A 20,654-nucleotide genomic window follows, 5' to 3' on the forward strand; every position below is an offset into this window, starting at 1 on the left:
TATAGTCCTTAAAAAACCTGCATGCAAGTTGCTTTCATACATCTGCTTTTCCCCAGTCTTCTTGCCAGCCTTCAGCTGCATTGATATCAGTACATATACAGATGATGGCAGTGACAGGGTCAGCACCTATGTACTCCTTTGAGTGTTGTGATTTTCAGAACAATCTCCTGCAGTAGATTATCCCCAGAGTTAGTGAGACACAGATGGTGACCCTTTCACTGCCATCATCTGTACTCTAAATGAATACCTTCTGATATCAATGCAGTTAGAGGCAGGCAAATAGACTGGGGAGAAGCAGGGATGTGGAAGCCACTTACATGCAATTTTTACAGGAAAGAAGGCGAGTCCAATAATAAAGTGATTTGCAAAGTTTCATAACTTTTAAAGACAAACAAAAAAAATGTGTATTATATCTATCTGTATACATAATTTGTGCGTATATTAGTCTCCGGCATGCATAAGATAGCCCATGTAGCATTAGCTTTAAAAAGGCCTCCATACACTTAACCACTTCTGTATCTCTTTGATGACAATCACTACCCTGCTTTGCACTGATGGGAGGCAAGAACCCTTAAATAGAAGTCTGTGGATGAATTTATCATATTTTCCAAGGAGTCTCTGCTTTGGCAGATATGAAATAGTTTTTTCCCTTATGAAGAAGAGCTATTTGCATACAATTAGTGGATTAGAAAACAGAAGGGTCATTCAATATCGTGTTCTTAAAATTGCCAGTGGTGATAACGTTGTTAAAGGGTTTCTGAGATTAGAAGGAAGGAACCCATCTTGACTATGTGCTGTCAAGTATTGCAGCTCTGCAATGAAGCCTTCAAGCCAGGCTAAAAAAACATACACAAAAAAATGGAGAACAGTGGTGCTGTGCCTGGGAAAAGTAGACTGATAATGTAAAACCATTGTACTAGTATTGCTTCACCCGATCCCTGCATTCTTCAGTCTGGCAGTGGCTTGCTCCACTTTCCCAGTATGAAGGACGAGTAATATCCAGCACAAGCCCGGGTCGCATCTTCATTCAATATCATGTAATATCATGTCATTTTTAGTTTGAAAATTCTATACTGATTGTTTCATAGTCTAATATTTTTTTATTCAAATGGTCTTTGATATACCACTAATATATTTACAATTGTCTATAAAGTTTGTGTATTCTCTATTTTTATACTGGTTTATTTTTTTTATACATATTTAAGACTCTCTGCTGTCTAGATAATGGAAAAGTATGTTAACACATGCTCTTATTTAAGCTGACTGTAAGGAAACCTGTCAAAACACTGAACATGACTATTTTAGTAAATACTTGATTCTACATAGTATAATTATCTTTTCCCATAACTCTACATTATGCTGTTCCTCTCTTATTCCTCTTGAAAATGTATGAATGAGTTTAGAACTGGGCGTTACCATTCTCATTGTCAAAGGGGTGTGTCCCTACACAGTCTGGCACTATCAGCACTGATTGGATAGGCCACACTGTGTTGGGAAAAACCCCCAAGTGGTAACACTCCGTTATCAATTTATTCACACACTTCTAGTAGGAATAGGAACGACAGCGCAGGTGTCTAAGAAAATTTGGTCCAAAATTGTTATTACAGGAAGTATAAAAGTATTTACTAACAGACATGTCAGAAGAGCCAACAAGTCCTCTTTGAGGAGAAGGAGGAGATAGCTGCTCTGGTAGACCGCCTGGCGGTGAAAAATGAGTAGTTCGACGAGTGGTAATACTATCAAGAAGTTTTTCTTAACGCCCTTCAGGTTCGTACCGAATCCTTTCTCAAAACTGAACTACTACTGGTTATGTAGTTCAGATCTGAGAAGGTGTTCGGTACGAACCTGAAACGCATTAAAAGCTATTTGAAGTATTACCACACATGGAATTACATTTTCACAGCAGCGTGGTCTACCAGAACGTGTATTTCCTACTTCTCAATCTACATGCAGAAGATCCTGTTTATCTGCAGACGTGAGTGCAGAAGCTGAATAGTCTACGGGCATTTATTGGAGTTGTGACATACACAACCCAATCAGGTGAGCAACCCCCTCACCCCACAATTTCACTTTTAAAATACATTATTACCCTATGTACGCTTGAATCCCTTTTTCTTATCAAAAAGTCCTCTTTAGGTTCATCCATAGCTATATGTATCTATGACCATGGTGGTGATGACTGCAGTAAATGCCTTTTTACCTTGAAGCAATAGTGATATCAGGCCACAATAATGCTTTGCACATAATCAATAAGGTAAGATGGCCTGCCTACACCCTGGGCAACAGCAGATTGAGTGACATCATCTAGAGTCAGACTATGTTTTAAATACCGATTGATAGGATTATTCTCCATCTTGACAACATGTGCATTCTTCAAGCACCTTAGTCTAGGACCTCTGGGCCTTTCACACTGGAACATCACTGGATCCATAGTAGGTTGACTTTGCAGTCGGTGGTTCACAGTTAATGAAGGCTGGTCATCTTCTAACCAAATTTTCTTTAGATTACTTAGAATTCTCACTCCAGGACCAGGCTAGCATTCAGTAGTGTTATGACTGAGTGATCATGTGGCATCATACCAAACCTAGAATGGGACCCAGGTCAATAAGGATTTAAAAGGCATACAATTATTTTAGTCTATATTTTGACTCCTGTGTCTTTTCATTCTTTCCTTGATCACCCAATGATCTGCAACCATCTATTGCACTGGTCTCCAAGCTGTGGCTTTCCAGTTATTGTGAACCAAAAAACTCCCAGCATCGCCAGCCATTAATGACTATCCAGGCATGCTGGGAGTCAGGGCCGGCGTCAGCACCCGAGCAAGTGCCGGGGCCCTGAGCAGGCGGGGGGGGGGCCCATTCACCGTCGGGCACCCTGGCACGCTATGGGACCCGTGAGCGGTGCGGTGCAGGTGTCAGCGCCCACTCCCCGCTTGCTCAGGGCCTCGGCACAATACTTACCTCTCCCCATGCCTCTGCAGCAGCTCCGGCCTCTTCCGCGGCTGCAGCACTGTGACGTCTCAGGTCAGAGGGCGCGGTGACGTCTATGCTCTCTCCTGAGCAGTCACAGCACAGAGCGGGAAGATGCCGGCGTGGGTGAGGGGTCCGGAGCAGCGGCAGCAGGTGAGCAGTGAGGTGAGTATTTGATCTTTTTTTTTTTTTATATGTATGGAGGCATGGGGCATAATATGGTGGGGGGGGGGGAACAAGTGACATCCTGCATGGGACATTATATGGGGGGGGAAACAAGTGACATCCTGCATAGGGCATTATATGGGGGGGGAAACAAGTGACATCCTGCATGGGGCATTATATGGGGGGGGGGGGAGACGTGACATCCTGCATGGGGCATTATATGGGGGGGGAGACGAGACATCCTGCATGGGGCATTATATGGGGGGAGAGGTGACATCCTGCATAGGGCATTATATGGGGGGAGAGGTGACATCCTGCATAGGGCATTATATGGGAGGAGAGGTGACATCCTGCATGGGGCATTATATGGGGGGGGGGGAGAGGTGACATCTTGCATGGGGCATTATATGGGGGGGAGGAGAGGTGACATCCTGCATGGGGCATTGTATGGGGAGAAAGGTGACATCCTGCATGGGGCATTCTATGGGGGGGGGGGGGAGAGGTGACATCCTGCATGGGGCATTATGTTGGGGCCAGTATTCTGTATGGAGCATTATAAAGGGGGCCAGTATCCTCTATCGAGCGTTATATTGGGGCCAGTATCCCGTATGGAGCATTATATGGGGACCAGTATCCAGTATGGAGCGTTATATGGGGACCAGTATCCTGTATGGAGCGTTATATGGGAACCAGTATCCTGTATGGAGCTTTATATGGGGACCAGTATTCTGCATGGAGCAATATATGGGGCCTATAATACTGTATGGAGGACTATACTGTCCGGTCTGCACTGTGCGCTGTGAGGATTCGCCGGTTTCTGAGCTATTGTGGAATTTACAATAGATATCGCTCATGTAATGTAAGAAGTGAAATCTTCGGCATTGTAATATATATATATTTCTCTGCCGTATGTGTGCATCATGAATCGTGGTATGTGTTAAAGGGGCCCACTGAGACTGTCGCCCAGGGCCCACAAAAACCAGGAGCTGGCCCTGCTGGGATTTGTAGTTTTTCCACAGCTTGGAGGCCTCTGACCTACAATTAACAGAGAAGGGCCCCTTTAGTTGATGGGCCCCACAGCAGCTGTTCTGGGTAGTTAAGTATTTGCCAGTATTTCTACATTTTAGTGTTGCAAATATAAAAAAAATAAAATAAAATAAAATTGGCAAATGTAACCAACAATATTCAAATTCTGAAATAAAGGACATATTCTTTCATCCCCAAAAAATGACAGCCCACCAATAATTCAAGACAGAGACACGCTCAAGGAGACCCAACATTATTATATGCAATTCATAATCAGATCCGTAAGTGTTTGTATGACATTTTTTATTGGAACAGTTTTATATACACTTGTACAAAATTGGGTAGTACAACCCTTGGATTAAACAATTCCATTTGCTCTCCAAAACCAAAAGAAAGCAGAAATAACTTATGAAACTATACAAAAAACATTGTAAAAATTAAACAGCTGCAGAAATGACTATGCTAGAAAATTGCAAGTTATTGATCTGCATTGAATCTTGGTACTGTAATATCTTACCACCCTTTCAGAACCGATGCTTGGGCAGCATCCATTCTGGAAGACCTGATGCAAAGTGATTTGATCAATTTTTTCAAGATTTCCATAATGTAACTCTTGCATTCTTCACTTATCATTATCCTTATCTGTTGTTAGAAGATGTAACAACCAGAAAATAAATCAAGCTTTTCAATCTCAACAACACATAAGGGATCTTCTTTTGTCTACAGTTCAGTTTGTAACATGGAAATAATTTCACAATCTGAAAACAATTAATGGACAAATTATGTGAAATTCATCATCTATAGTTATAACCGAACAATATGTTTTCCAGTTTGGGAATTTACTTTAAATTGCACACTGCCAGACATGGAATTTAGTCACCTTCTACCTTCTGTTACTTGGTTATCATTTTAAAGCCTTTTTTTATGCCAATAATGTTGGGAGAATTGTAGTTAATATTAATGCATGGAACTCAATAAGTTATGCTTAGAGAAATTCCCTAATAAATTCCTGCATTGTATCCAGAGAATGGATCTTCATGTGTGCAAACAGCATCTTATATTAATATTTTATAGGTCAATGTTCTGACCATTGCTGGCACCATTTAAAGGTCATTATTTGTTAATGTCCAATAGTAGTAGATTAGGAAACTGCAATTTCCTAAAACAGATTATTTTTCTTTTTAACAACCTAAAAGGAAGTCTTTACTTACCTTTCAAGTTTTTGTTTTTTTTATAAACGCCATTTTTTTTAATCGCCTACAAAAAAGTTATGCAACTTTCTAAAAATACTTTGTGCTTTAATACCTCGAAATTAAAAAAAAAAAAAAAAAATCATTACAGTGACTGGAAACATTTTGGTTTTATTTCAAGATGCTGAAAGCATGTCCTGATCACATCTTAGGGTATGCTCACATGTGGTGCTCTTTGCTTTTTTTTACGCAGCGTATTTGGTGCTTAAAATAAGCATTCAAATGAATGGGTGAAAAATTCAAGTAAAGGCCCTGCAAAAACTGTTAAAAGCGTTAAAATCAAGCGTATTGTATGCAGCTGCAAAAACGCAACGTGTGAACATACCATTACTGACCCAGGTTTAAAGAGAGCAGACAGCTTTTCCTCCTAGTCTTGGCTCCAATGAGCAAGCATGTGTTCTCAATAAGAAGTGGGGAGTATGCTGCTGCCAATCATCTCTAGGGGGCTTATCTTCCCTGAGAACAACAGGATTGGACAATTAAATTCAAGATGTGTCAGGGGAGAGTAAGTAGGCCACCCTCACACATAAGATAGTCAAAGAGTTTGTCCACCGTTGCTCAAATATGTACTGGGGACTTAACTCATTGTAAAAGCCTTGCACCTGTGCCAATTGGATAAGCTCAAGGCATGTTTTCACCCACTGACACCCATTAAAAGCACAAAGTACGTCAGAAATTACAAAACTTTTTTTATGCAATACACCCAGAAAAACCATTAAAAAGTATTAGGTTTCAGATTCACTACAAATGTCCTATACTGTAACTCAAAAAATTGCAGTATCGGCCCATCGGTACTAAATGCTATTTAGTACACTTTGATGAAAAGTATTACTTTACGGGCCACAAATGACATCTCAGCTGATTACAACACTTTCCTAATTTCCTGGTTGCTTGTAACTACTGAGAGAAACAGACTAAAATAAACAGTCATTTGTAGAAGAGGGATGATTATATGTATTGCACAATATTTGCATTGATAAATACCTATAAATTTGCTTTACCATGAACAGGAATGAACTAAAACTCTAATCTAGAAACGACTGGGTTAAAAGGGACACATTTTTACTAAAAGGCCATTATATTACATAGCCTATATGTTTCTGTATACCTGAAGAGAAAAAACAAAACTTCAAAACTGCAAAAAGTGCTCTGTATATGGCTGGAAGGACAGTCACAGCGTCATTGCACTGCTCCTGTACACACGGGTACTATACTCCGAGAAGTTAAAGAACTCTGACCACTGAGGTTACATTGTATCACCATTGCTTAAAAAGGGCTTTCTACTTTGGCCAATCCCTATTGGTTAGGAGAATTCCCTGGAAAAAAAAACATTTCAGAGCATTCCACTGCTTTAACCGCTATGGATCATCAGTTATCTGATGGAGAACCTAACAGAAAGTGTTCATTCCTCCTGCAGCACTACTACAGGTGAAGTGAAGGATTACGCCATGTATAAATATCCTGGGTCTTCCGGACGGAGATACATTTTTTTCAGAGGATTTTAGCTATGGCTAATAGACTAACTAAAGCAGGAAACCCCTTTAAGCAATAGCTTGTTTTCAATCTGTCACCCCAGACCCCAAAACATCCTTGCTAAAGTGTTGTGGGCAGCATCCTGCTTAAGTGGAAATGCCAAGAAACAGCACTTCTTATCAATTTCAACCATTTAAACAAGTTCCTCTGTACCAGAGAACATATGAAGATCATACATGTAGGGTAAAAAAAACAAAATTTTTCACTTTGCACTGAACTTCTATATTTCCCTCTACATTATTCTTACATTTACTACAAATTCCTGAACTGTAAACACAATTTATATAATAATGCACTGTCATGTAAAATGAATTATTAAGAAAACACACCATTAAAGTGTCAATCCTTACCTTTCAAAAAGTTTCTTATCTTTGAGGTAAATGCTATATGTACACGTTTAACCTTTTATTCTTTGTTTTAATGTATCTAAAAGCAAAAAATGAGGCAACATTGTAAATAGCCTTGATTAACAATCTACCATTTTGTATCTATAGCTCCTATACAAATTTATGTGTTTTCATGGATACAGATTAGATAGCAACAAATCATTAGGCCCCAAATCATCAAGACCGGCATTGTTCACATCGGTCTTGATGGGTTTGGATGCTGGAGTCAGACGCTCCTAATTTATGAAGAGCTGTATGTGTCTTCATGAATCAGGAAAGTTGGAGAAGTGGTGGGTACCTATCCACTAATTCTACTCCAGTCAGGGATTGGAATAAGATCTGTGGCATAGTGAATTTGACTAGTGGCAGTCGCCAAGGCCACATCCACCCACTCTGTCAGAGCTGGGCGAAAGTTGCAAAATTTTAGCGCCGCTTCGAGCGGCACCAAAATTTTACTACTTTTCAAACAGTTCTGGAGTAAAAGCTTTGATGAATCAGGCCCTTAGTGAAGTGTGAGTTAGCAGCTTTGTGTAACTCCCTTCTATCTGTCCACTACCTGAAGATTAGCAAAACGAGGAGGCAGAGGGAATTTAGTAACACAAAACTACTGACTGAGAGTTAGTTTGTAATCTATAACCATAGAAACGCATTGGTCTGCATAGTGCAATTTTGACAAAATGATGTTCACATAGCTAAACAAGCCAAATATATTGAGATAATTAGGGAGACATCTTCGAAGTCTGTGTGTTATCAGTGGCATTTTAGTTCTTCGATTCTTCCCTCTTCTATAAGAACAGGGAATTTTTTCAGGCGTACAAGGTTTTCCAACATTTTGGAAAATCTCCTTGTGTCTTATTAAATGTCTCCGATTCTAAGAAGGGATTAGTAGCTGGTCATACATGGTCCAATTTTTGGCTTGATCATCACATAAGCCAAACTGTCTGTGTATGGACAGAAAACATTTTATAAATGTAAAAATGTCAACCTCACCAAACTAGAATTACACTTTAAGGCCTGTTGTCTGTCCGGCTAATTTCTACTAAGGCTACATGCCCACTCATGTTACGGCCAGACTAACACACAGGTAGGTAAACAAGAAAATCATCTATGTGATGTTGAGAAAAGCAAATTATTCAATTATTTCCAAAATGTAAATGATTCGGAAGTTTACTACCCAAAGCCATGTCTTTTACAGTGATAATGACTGGACTTTGCACTGTAGTTTCCACAGTAATTAAAAATCCTGTTAAATTATGTTGTATGGTTTGATTCCTTCTCGCCTCATGAGGGCTAGGATTGGTTTCCTTGGAATGTCGTTCTTGTAATTCTCCTTCACCAGTTTTGTACTGAGCATTACACCGATGTTTTAAGAGAAGCAGAATGATGGAATTCCATGCATGAAACAAGTAGTATTATTCCTGAATTTGACACAATGGAGCCGTACGCGCCCCTCTCGATTTAAAGCCACAGCAAAGTGTTATAAAAGGTTATAAAAACGATGTTTTTATCAGAAGTGGTAAAGACACATGCGTCGTAAGTCAATCACAAAATAAACATCATCTCCTTAACGTCACTTAAGTTCACTTATCTTAAACTCAAAACGAAGTGATGTGGTTGTATGTACTCAGAAGCTGAAACGCGTCGAAGCTCGATTTTATATAGCTGTTCATAATCACCAATACAAACCCAATCGAAATCTGTACTGTACCTATACACCGTAAAGCAAGTCAGGATGCTGTATAATACAATGCTCAAACATCTTATGTCAACTACTTAACAGACAGACATCATTATCTCAATGATTACACACAGAGCTCGGGGGGGGCTTTGAAGATTAAAGTCAACAGGAAAAAGCCCACAAGGATTTCGATAACATGATACATGAAGTCACTGTATAGAATTTGTGCTTGTTGATGTTAAGCTCTTCATTTTTTTTTTTTTTTTTCTTTCTGCTCGATGTGCAAAACCAGAAATGCTTGTAGTTGTCCTCATTTAGCCTTTTACAAAGATCTCCCACTAAAACCACATGCTGCCCCTGGCAGTAAATAAGAAAAACGTTAAACCAAACCATACTGTTTTTTCTTTTTTTTTTTTCCAAGTTCCTTAACATTTTTTTTTTTTGCTATTTTTTTTAATCTGGTTATCTGGAAGAATTATTTTGCTATGCGGAATAAAGAATTAGGTGTTTCAAAAACTGAAACAGAGGTAGAAAGTGTATGTTTTTTTAAAAATTTTTTTTGTATTTTTTTTTTTTTCATTTTCCTGACATTCCTTATTTCGTAGTAGAATTGAACTGTAGTGTATTTTTGCAAGTCTTTCTATGGCCTAAAGACAGATGTATGATTGCACATTGTGTAATATTAATTTGTAATCAAGGAAGAGTATTAAATAAAAAATAATAAGGTGCCTACTGTGCTGTACCTCTCGCTTTTCACCTTTTCTCGAAATGCTACACAAGGAGGAATACATCTCATTTTCAGTTTTGTTATGGGATTTCCTTTCAGTGCACAGAAGAAACACTGTCCCACTGACATGGAAGCCTTCATTTTTACAAATTTTTCCCCCCTTACTTGTGCAATAGACTCCGTTACGTGTATTTTAAAGGTCAGTCCAAATGAATGAAATGTTCTAAAGACACCCAATGAAGTAGGCACTAGAGCCATGTGAAAATTGTAAAAAACAGTATAAAAACAAGACCCTTGGCACTTGTATGACTATAAAATTGTCCCAAGGGTTATGATATCATATCTGGGATCAGAATTACAGCTAATGTTTCATCCCCGTGCATATATGAAATTGTTTTTAAAGGCTAAGTGAATCAGTAAAAAAAAAAAATGTAGAAAATCTTACCGGCTTGTTTTTCATGGATTGTGACATGATGTCTCTAGAATTTGAGTGAGTGGGTAACGTAAAATGTACCACTCTAGAAGCCATTTTTAGCTGACAATTTTTACAACCGTCCTTTCTACTTATTAAATAGGAACCTGTGGAGTGATCGGAGTGCGTCTACCTATTACGAACATGGAATGGACCTAATCTCTTATGTACAAAGACATGAATTTGTAAACTGCCTGTGTGGCCAAGCTCTGCATAGTTACCCCCCACCCCTCACCGCTGAGGAGGCCATCACACCAATGGTCAGCCTCCCCAGTATGGAACAAGTCTGCAAATATAGGCGTCATGTGAAATTATCACTGGAAACATAAGGTGCAAAAAGTCTTCATTCCATTTGGTTCGTCTGGCTACCAAATGAAATGATGTAAACGTGAATTGAATAATTAGATCGAGAACCTAAATGACACAATGGTGAGGCATTTGAGAAGAGTGACACTTTCTGTCAGTCTGTGCATGCTGAGTGTCGTCCCACAATCAGAAAGTGCGGTACTGTAGTGGATGCAGTGACAGACCAACTGCCTGGCATTGATCTATGCAATAGACTTCTTTGCAAGCTCACACTGCTTAGTGTCCCAGCGCTCATTAACCCTAAGCACTGAGAAGACAGCAATGCATCTGTCAACAGCCCAGTCAAACATTCTGGTTTTGCAGGAACTGGTTGTCATTGCTATGTTGATAACAAAATGTGCATAGCAATACACAATTCTACTGAAATGACCCTCAGATAACTCATCTAAGCTTGCAGGGTAAAGGCATACACGTTCATTCAGTGTCTTACACAGCTGCACGCAAGTCCTCAGAAGATGCAAAGTGGACGTAGAGACAAAGTTTGCCGACCGTCGTACATGGTGTGAAAAGACTTCCACTGCAGGACGTGTGTCTTGTATACTGAATATACAATTGATCATTGAGTATTGCATCTCCCCTTAACTACACGTGTTTCCCAACCTGCAAACGGGTGAGACTCGGTGGTAGAGCATCCACCAAATATGCCTTCTAGCCCTCAGTTTGCTTTATGCTGATTTGTCCTTTTTTTCCCCTTCCTCTGCCATGCTCCATAGAATAGGAAATGGCGCAAAAGTGCCCCAGTCAACGAAGGTGACTGCGTTCATCCATATTATAGGGAGATCAATAGTTCATCAACAATAAAACACAGATTTCAAGACATTGTAAGACATAATCCCACAAGAAACCAAGTTCAAGCATGTTCTATACCAGCTTGCTTCATAAAATGTATATATTCCAAATGTCATCAATGAGAAAAAAAAAAAAGATTCCCTTATATACGTATGCAAGTGTCCTCGTACTTCGTTCACAAATGTAAAGCTAATCCATTGTGGTTTCTATTTCATAAACACATATGCATGCCAGCGCAAGCACAAACGATAGTACAGTCAAAACCGTGATGGTACAGACCACACCACTACAAAAAAATACCTAGAGTTGGATGCCGCCAAAAGAAACCGGGCAGCAGTTTCCTTTACATACACTGCTGCAGAAGCATGAATGTTAAACTGCTACATTTCCTTTGACAAGATGCAAGATGATATGTACAGCAGCTGAGATTTTTATTTGACAGCTTGGTTACTCTATGATTGTATACTCAGATGAAGGTTGAGTTGGACCTCTTGGACCTTTTAATCATGCTTGGATGGAAATCTGTATGGCGGCGGGCGTGCTTGGTCAGGTGGTCACTCCTCATGAACCTCTTCTCGCACAGGGGACATCGAAACTGCTTCTCACCCGTGTGTGTCCGGTAATGGCGAGTCAGCTCATCTGACCGGGAGAACTTTTTAAGGCAGTCGGGCCATGTGCATGGAAATGGACGTTCACCTATGGGGGTAAAAAAGAATTACCTAAAAAAGAGAAAAAGACAACCAACTAGAAATATGTGAAAGCTATAGATTGCAATTCCCTCTGTCCTTTGAAGCTTTCCACTATTTGACATGTATATGTCAAATGTCATAGGTTGTGAACTAGTGGAGCAACGGGGCTCCTAAAGAGGGCTTGGCCTAATCGGGAATTTTCCTGGCTAGGGAGAACATGTGCAAGGATCCCTTCTCTGCAATATTTGTACAACATTGATATGAGGAGGTAACTTAATGATTGCAGAGGGGTGGTGGTGAGAGAAGTCCTAATAACTGCTTTAGTCAATAATTGTAATCCCCATTTTATAGTAATTCTGGTTCTTCTTTTTTTTTAAATTCTGACTTGTACCGTTCCTCTGTTATTCCTATTAAAATAATTTATGAATAAACTGACAATTTGGGTGTTGCCAGCTGGGGGGGTGACATTCTATCCAATCAGTGCTGACTGTATCAGACAGGGACACACCCCTTTGACAAGGGGTATAGTATCAAACACTTGTCAATTTATTCATAAATTAGAGAGCTATAACAAAGGAACACACAATGCAGAGAAAAGAAAGATGAAATCAGTATTTCAATTATTTATAAAAACAATCATTTAATCCGCTCCATACCGGTGCCCCAATTTAACCAGTGCTCTGGGGTCCCCTGACCAGTATGTATGCCCGATTACTACTGCTGAACAGCAGAGCATGAACAGAGCGTCCTGTATAACCTAAAAGTATATGGGTTTTATCACTCTACAAGCAAAGATAAATTTCCTGTATATAATAATGGGTGGGTGTTAGAAATGGAACCCACTTTTAGGCTCATTAATAGATAAGCAATATGGGTTAAGCCTTTAGAGCCTAAAAAGGTAACTATACCTTTATTAGACCCCACTATAGAGCCCCATGTCTTCTCTTACCACCTGTGGCAGAACTGGAAGTGGGCAGGGGCTGCATTATATATGCTACGAATGAACAAGGCCAATGTGACACCTTAGTCAGCTCGTCAAATCCTTAAATTAAGGCAATGTTCATACAGACATCCAGAGCTCGGTGTCACTGGCAGTCAGTAGGTTATATAATTAAATCCTTGCTTATGCATACATAGCAGTCTCCTGCCAATGTAGATGTGACAAGTTAATGAGAAATAAGGGCCCCATCATAGATCGCTCACTTTTAGTTGCAACAGCGTAGTCGGATTTCATTTCCTAGGAAACTAGCATGAGCACAGTTTGTCATCCGCTCCCCTATCACAATGACATACTGTTAGTATACACTGTGCTGACATGTGACAACAGGAGTGTACACAGAGGTGCAGGGGGCATGTAGCAAACATCAAATGTGCTCCCCTGGTTAACAGTACCATATCCTACCCACCGGAGACTGGAAGGCATTGTGCTGTTTTTGCTCCATTTCCTTTCTAGGATCTTTGGGTTAAAGGGGTATTCCCATCTTATCACAAGAATATGCCATCATTTTATGATTGAGGGTCCAATCTCTAAGATCTTCAATGATCCTAAGAAGGAGATAGGAATACTAATTTAATTCCGACACAATGGTTTGTTGATATTGTAGGACCTGCAGAGTCAGGACCTTTGGACAGGTTTTCACCCTAATATAAGGGATGAAACTAACTGCTGCCCCATAGCAGCAGATTGTGCTGTCTCTATGGTATATACACCTTTGTCTGACATCATATGGTCTGTGTCCAATACATCCTACAGGGGTTATACTGTAGGGTGCAGACATCTCCATGCATGATCACTCAAGGTCATGTAAGGTATACTGTAGGGTGCAGACATCTCCATGCATGATCACTCAAGGTCATGTAAGGTATACTGTAGGGTGCAGACATCTCCATGCATGATCACTCAAGGTCATGTAAGGTATACTGTAGGGTGCAGACATCTCCATGCATGATCACTCAAGGTCATGTAAGGTATACTGTAGGGTGCAGACATCTCCATGCATGATCACTCAAGGTCATGTAAGGTACACTGTATGGTGCAGACATCTCCATGCATGATCACTCGCGGTCATGTAAGGTAAACTACCAAATTCTAAGCCAAGAGATACCCAAACATATTTAACAAATATTAGTCAATCCTGCTGACTTTGTTGGGACCTGCTGATCATTTAATCTGTATGTCTTCACTTTTTGTGGTCTAAGGGGGAGCATTTCTCCTTGTGGAGAGTGCCAAGTCGCCATAAGGAGACTTGTAGGCCATGCAATGCTCATCTAGGAATTTAAAGGGAATCTGTAACCACATTTGAGCTATTTAACCTATTAATATGGACATACAAGTTATACACTTCCAAAAAGTCATACCTATATGTCTCATATCAGATGACTTCCTTTTGAGAAATCTGCTTTTATCCGATTATGTAAATGAGTTCTTCCAGGCTATAGGGAGGACACTGCCTGGAAAATAACTCTGTCTCAGCACTTCATTATCCTATGTATCACCTCCCAGAGTGTCACTCTGTCAATGTGACGTTGGGTGCTTGTCCAGAAATCTCGCGCCTGCACATTCCATCTCCCAGCATCCCTATGCCCATTGAAGGGTGGAACACTGAAGAGGAAAGCTGGGCGATGGCATGAGCAGGCGTGAGATTTCTGGACGAGCACCCGATGCCACAGGGACAGAGTGAAGCTGTGGGACGTGATACATACAACAATGAAGTGCAGAGGCAGAGTTATCTATCGGGCAGCGTCCTCCCCATAGCCTGGGAGAGGTCATTTATATAAAACAAGACATCTGATATGAGGCATAAATGATTTTTCAGCATTCTATAACTTGTATGCCCATATTAATAGGCTAGATAGCTCAAATGTGGTGACAGATTCTCTTTAAGTATAGAAATATCTTCTTCAGAGAGGATGAGGCCTTGAACTTTAGTGCCACTTTTTGAGGGTAGAATGGTGGCTCAGTGGTACTGTTTCTTTTCAGCACTGGGGTCCTGGGTTCAAATCCCACCAAGGACAACATCTGCAGAAGTTTGTATGTTCTCTCCGTGTTTGCGTGGGTTTCCTCTGGGTTCTCCGGTTTCCTCCCACACTCCAAAGACATACTGATAGGAGATTTAGACTGTGAGCCCCAATGGGGACAGTGCTGATAATGTCTGTAAAGCTCTGTGGAATATTATGGCGCTATATAAGAAACCAATAATAGTAATAATACTAAAAGTCAATAATGACCCTTTAAGGAGCCTTGCCACATAACTTAGTGTGAAAAGCTGAACCAGAGAATAAACCATCACCAGAGGTGTTTGGCAGTTGCTTAGGCTATGTGCTCACGATGCAGAAATGCTGCATATTTTTTCCGCTTCTCCCTGGCAGGAAAAACACATGAGTTTTTTACATGCGTTTTTCCCGCCAGGCAGAAGCTTTTGTCAAGCGTTCTTCACTTGCATTTCTGCATGCGGGTTATCAAGCGCTTTTCCAAGCGATTTTAGCATCACTTGGAAAGTGCTTGACAACTTGTTCACACTATATAAATCCATGAAACCGGCATGGATTTATAGTAGTGTGACCAAGTTAGTTAAAAAAAATAAATAAATAAGAATGGTAAAAAATAAATTTTATACTTACCTTCCGATGTCCTCCCGGTGTTTTCTCCGCTCCGTCCGGTGTCTTGGGCGGCTCACGGTAGTGTGAAGGACCTGCGGTGACGTCATTGAGTCATGTGACAGGTCACATGACTCAATGACGTCATGGCAGGTCCTTCACACCACTGCGACCCATACAGCAGACCGGACGGAGGGGAGAAAACACCGGGAGGACATCAGAAGATAAGTATAATCTTTATTTTTTATGTTAAATTCTTTTGGAGAGTCTCATCTTCTCCAAACCCGGGTACCATCCGCACATAGAAACGCATAATATCCGTGTGTACAAATGTACTGATCGGATATTATGCGTTTCAATGCAAGTCAATGGCAGCAATTACGCTGCACGTCCGCAAAATTAATGGACATGCTGTGGATTTTTGCGCAATGATAATCCGCAGCGGAAATTTCCGCAGCATATGCACAGCACATGCGGATTATCATTAGGGACCATGGGGCACGTATTACCAAGCATTTTCGCTGCAGAAATTCCGCGGCAAAAACGCATAGTGGGCACGCAGCCTTACCCATCTCTTTCTATTATGAATGTAAATTGCCTCTTCATAGAGTGCCAAGCTACTGTAAGAAGCTTAGGAATTTAAATATGTAAATATCCTCTTCATAGAGGAAGACGACAAGAACTCTAGTGCCACCTATTGGGAGTAGCAATCATAAAAGTTAATATCAACCTGTTAACAAGCCTTGCCACACAACTTAGGATAAAGGCCAAGCCAGACAAACCACCATGAGAGGATTTTGGCAGCTCTTTATTCATCTCTTTCCATTAAAAATGTATATTGCCTCAACAAAGAAAAAGAGAATTTTAATTCTAGTGCCACCTATTGAAAGTAGCAATCCTAAAAGTCAATATCAACCCTTTAACGAGCCTTGATACATGACTCAGGATAGGAAGCCAAACCAGACACTCCATTTGCAGACATGTTTTAGGGTGTTTGCCCCTACTCAGTGCAATGCAGGAGATCTGATTTAGCTAGGTGATAGACCTCTGACATGGAGTCAAAGAGGAAATGTTTCTCCTGATGGAGAATGCCAAGCTGGCATAAGGAGACTTACAGGCCAGGAAATGCTCCTCTGAAAAGTCATGTGGCAAGGCTTGTTAAAGGGTCGATACTAACTTTCAGAATTGCTACATCTAATAGGTGGGACTACAGGTCAAGTTCTCTTTCTCTGTGAAGAGGAAATCGACATGTTTAAATTCCCAGAGGAGCATTGCTTGGCCTCTAAGTCTCCTTACACTGGCATGTCACTCTCCATAAGGAGAAATGTCCCCCCTTATTTCCATTAAGAACACATGGTTCACCAAGCGAACATGCATGTTTATTGGAGGTCAGAAGCCAACAGCTACCTTTGTAGGAGCAGCAGACCTATATGTAATTTCATTTAAAGTGGCACAGGTTGTCCCAGACTAAGCCCATGAGTTAAATCATCAGGGGTATACACAGAGGACGATGGGAAAAACATGGCAAGATGAAAATTGTGCTCCTTTTAACAATTGCTTGTAGGAGAGAAGGTCTCCCTGACCCTCAATTGATCCCCTCTGTTTCATTATGTGAACAGATGGAGCTTCAGGTTCACAGCCTATGGGAAAGAAGAATTATGTCATGGGTTTAACGTCTACAGAGCCCCTCCGTGTAGGTACATGGTCTATTGTACCTAGGAGTTCTTGTATACCCTATTGTGGTGGACGAAACTAGATAACTACATATCATAGATCAGTCCTATCCATTTATTTGTAAGAATGCTGAACCTGCAGACATATCCATCAAAAAGCTGGTGAGAAATGACAGGGAAATCTGGCAGTAGGAGAGATGATTGTACTGGGTGGCCTCCAGTGATGTCACCTGCTCATAAACCAGGGCATCTTACTGCATTCTGCATGGAGTATTCTTAAAAAGTCTTTGTTTGCACCCACAGCAGAACTTCTATGGGTGGAGAGGCTGGTGCAAGTGAGGGCTGCTGTACTTTTCCACAGACACACCCGAGCCTCACTCTTTCCTGGCTGCAACCAATCGTGCCCATGAAAACAAAAGAATACTGACCAGAGTTTCAGCAGGATCACCGCCTTTTACATGGATCTCCTGACCCCTCTCCTCCCCACCCGAAAATGAAATGCTAGAAACATCAATCTAACAAAATCTAATAAATGCAAATATGCAGGCGAGTACAGAGGGTATATGACAAATGTGATGTCACCCTCACCGAGACTCAGGTCTCTATGGCATAATTAGCAGGTTCTTCTCGCAAGGTGGCTCCAAAGTCATCCATGCCGATAGCAATGCTGATGAAACTAGAGATTTCTCATGCGAAACCGCAAATTGTGCACTTAGTCATGGCATCGTCTACCACACCTTTAAGCCCACAGATGGCATATGGGGCAAGCCTACACTTGGAATATGAATCATTGAGTTTGTTGGGAAATGTGAATGTAAGCAGAATACCAGCGGTGAGCTGGAGGGCTGAGACATGATGCAGATCTGAACACAATGTGACTTTCCAATTCTCCGTCAGGGGTTTTAATATCTCGATTAAAGATGCAAATATGGAGGGGTAGTATTTGGGGTGATTGGGATTCGGCTGCTGTAGGGGATGGAGCGTCTGCGATACACTAGATGCTGTCTGAGAGCGGGCGGTGGAGCAGCAGAAATACAATCTCCTCAGTCAGTCTCAGTGGAAGAGGTAATCTGAGGTCAGCTCGTTGGTATGGAAGTGCGGAAGCAGATAATGAAGAATGCGATTAGACAGCTCGCTCCTACCCCTGCTGCTGGCTCTTAATCAAACAAGAGGGAAAAAGATACATCCACAAATACAAAACCCACCAGATTGCCACATCCAGAGATTAGAAACCCGGCTTAATCTAAAAATATCCCCCTAATCTAGACACATAGAACACACTAAACCGGGATCTACCTGGCAAATCTAGAAGGTACCGGGCTAGTAGGTGGCATCTAGCTCCCAACGTTGGTCGTAGGGTTCCTGGACCCAGTGACCTAAGTTGATCCTTCTTGGATAAGTTATTCGCAGCCAAAGGACACTTTCATGCCCTTTTTCGAAAAGTCTACAGTGTGTTTAATGAATGGCACTGTACCCAGGTGAATGTTGTGTGTCGAGTGACGTCATGCTACAAACCACGTGGAAATGGTAGCCACCCACCGGTTGGCCGGGTTACAAATCAAGGCGTGACCATAGGGGTGTTTCCCGAATCTACGGGAACCACCTTCTATAAAGCTCACAACGCTACAACCACGTTGCCAAAAGCATGTAGTGAGTCACCACTCTTGGGTCAAGACTGGCACACGGGGAGGGGGGGGACTGGGAAAACAACCTAGGGGGCACCCACTAAAAAGCGGATTCGGACTTGTGCACTTTATTCGGAGGACAGAAGGCTCCGACACTCACGGTTCGCAGACCACTTGTGGTGGTAAAAGTGGTCAAAACTAATGAGACTTGAGCTGGCATGGTTAGGGGGCACGCACTGCCCTCTGCCAGGCTAGGTTTTACATTCACTGGAGGGAAGTGGACTTGGCACGTTTCTATGAGGAGTTCACAGGAACTTACTGCAATTCTGTCAGCCTTTCTATGCCCATTTAGTGTGGCAAGAGAAAGTGGGCTAGTGTGGCTTGTGTCTCCCAGCTCCCTCAGTGCCCACAGGTGGGTGGGGTACTGACCTGTGTGCACTCGGTAATGGGCTTTGAGGTGCGAGGACTTGCCATACACCTTGCCGCAGCCGCTATACGGACACCTGTGCCTCTTCTCGCTGGAGGAGCCGGAGGGGCGTGGCGGGGAGCTGGGTGGGCGTGGCTGCGCGGAGTCTGGCTCGGGGCTGTAGTCCGTCCTGCTGGGAGTCGTGCTGCTGGAGCTGTGGCCGGACTCGGTGGTCACGTCACTGTCCGAGCTGAGCTCCTCGTCGCTGTACACCGGCGAGGGCAGCGGCCGGTACTTGTTCAGCTCCAGCAGGCTCTTGGCGATAGTGAGCAGGGTGCAGTAATCCTTCCAGGCGTCCCCCGGGCCGTCGTGCAGCTCCTTGGTCAGCCCCGGCTCCGGCATTGTCCGCAGGTGCAGGCTCTGCTCGTGCTCGCTCATCCTGCGCAGGTCTGCAGGTGCGGGCTGGGCGTCCGGGCACACGGGCTCCGCTCCCTGCTGCCCCTGGTGAGCGCGGTGAGAGATGGACACCAGACACTGAGCCGCCACCAAGTCCATGTAGGCGACAGCTGTCATCGCAGGCTCCGGAGAAGGCGCTGTCAGTGGTGCGGCTGCAGCTGCGATCAGTGAGTGCAGCCCCTCATGTTCAGCAGACAGCACTAGTCTGGGACCTCCCCACTGCTAGTACACAATGCCCCTCCTGTGTCTGCAGCACACTTTCCCAAACTTCCAGCCCACACGTGGCAAGCTCCGGAGTGCAGCTAGCGCAGCACTGTGGGCTTTGTCTCCCTGACTGTGCCCAGTGCACTCGTCCTCCTCAGTCACCAGACAAAGCTGGAGATGAGACACTTGTCGCCCCCTCCCCGGCTCCCTCCACTCAGGGTTCAGGAATTCTCCTGCTCGGTAACAATTTAACAGAACCCCACGCGTCACAATGGGATGCGGCTCCCATAGGTTCTGCTAGAAGGGGACATTCTATTCTGTTTACCTCTGTGACTCTTCCAATCAGGGCGCCCCTCCCGGCCAGGGGCGGGCTAGCAGCCGGAGCCCCGACCAATCACAGCGCTCCCCCTGTTTCCAGCGTGCTACTCCGCCAGACACACATACACACACTTACAGACGGGCACACAGCTGGCTCTTAAAAGGGCGACGCTTCCGCAGCTGTGCTCCTTCTCAGGGTGGTAGCAGCAAGTCCTGAGGTGACCCCGACTGCAGGAGGAGCTGCACAGCCAGGAGACAGAGGAGAGGGGGCACATGGAGCCAGACCCTCCACATGGCTCTGCCCCCCCACTCCACAGCCAGGAGA

The 20,654-nt window shown here is 42.7% G+C and overlaps 1 protein-coding gene across 1 annotated transcript; it reads right to left on the reverse strand.

Moving 5' to 3' along the window:
• Positions 1–4,446: 4,446 nt before the first annotated feature.
• KLF9 (KLF transcription factor 9) lies at positions 4,447–20,328 on the reverse strand. The gene is made up of 2 exons (XM_073670315.1): positions 19,375–20,328; positions 4,447–12,057 (listed from the first exon to the last, which is right to left on the reverse strand). The coding sequence occupies exons 1-2, from the start codon at positions 19,922–19,924 to the stop codon at positions 11,828–11,830; spliced, it is 780 nt and encodes a 259-aa protein (XP_073526416.1). The 5' UTR covers positions 19,925–20,328; the 3' UTR covers positions 4,447–11,827.
• Between the last annotated feature and the right edge of the window lie 326 nt (positions 20,329–20,654).

The sequence above is a fragment of the Phyllobates terribilis genome, unplaced genomic scaffold (genome assembly GCF_046119375.1).
Source record: "Phyllobates terribilis strain yellow unplaced genomic scaffold, ASM4611937v1 Scaffold_1__5_contigs__length_1240528914, whole genome shotgun sequence".
Classification (NCBI taxonomy): Eukaryota; Metazoa; Chordata; class Amphibia; order Anura; family Dendrobatidae; genus Phyllobates; species Phyllobates terribilis.

Coding starts and splice junctions, on each gene's coding strand:
- KLF9 (XM_073670315.1), bottom strand. CDS start 19,924: ATGACAGCTGTCGCCTACATGGACTTGGTGGCGGCTCAGTGTCTGGTG. Junction 12,058..19,374: donor CCATTACCGAGTGCACACAG/GTCAGTACCCCA, acceptor TTACCCCCATAG/GTGAACGTCCATTTCCATGC.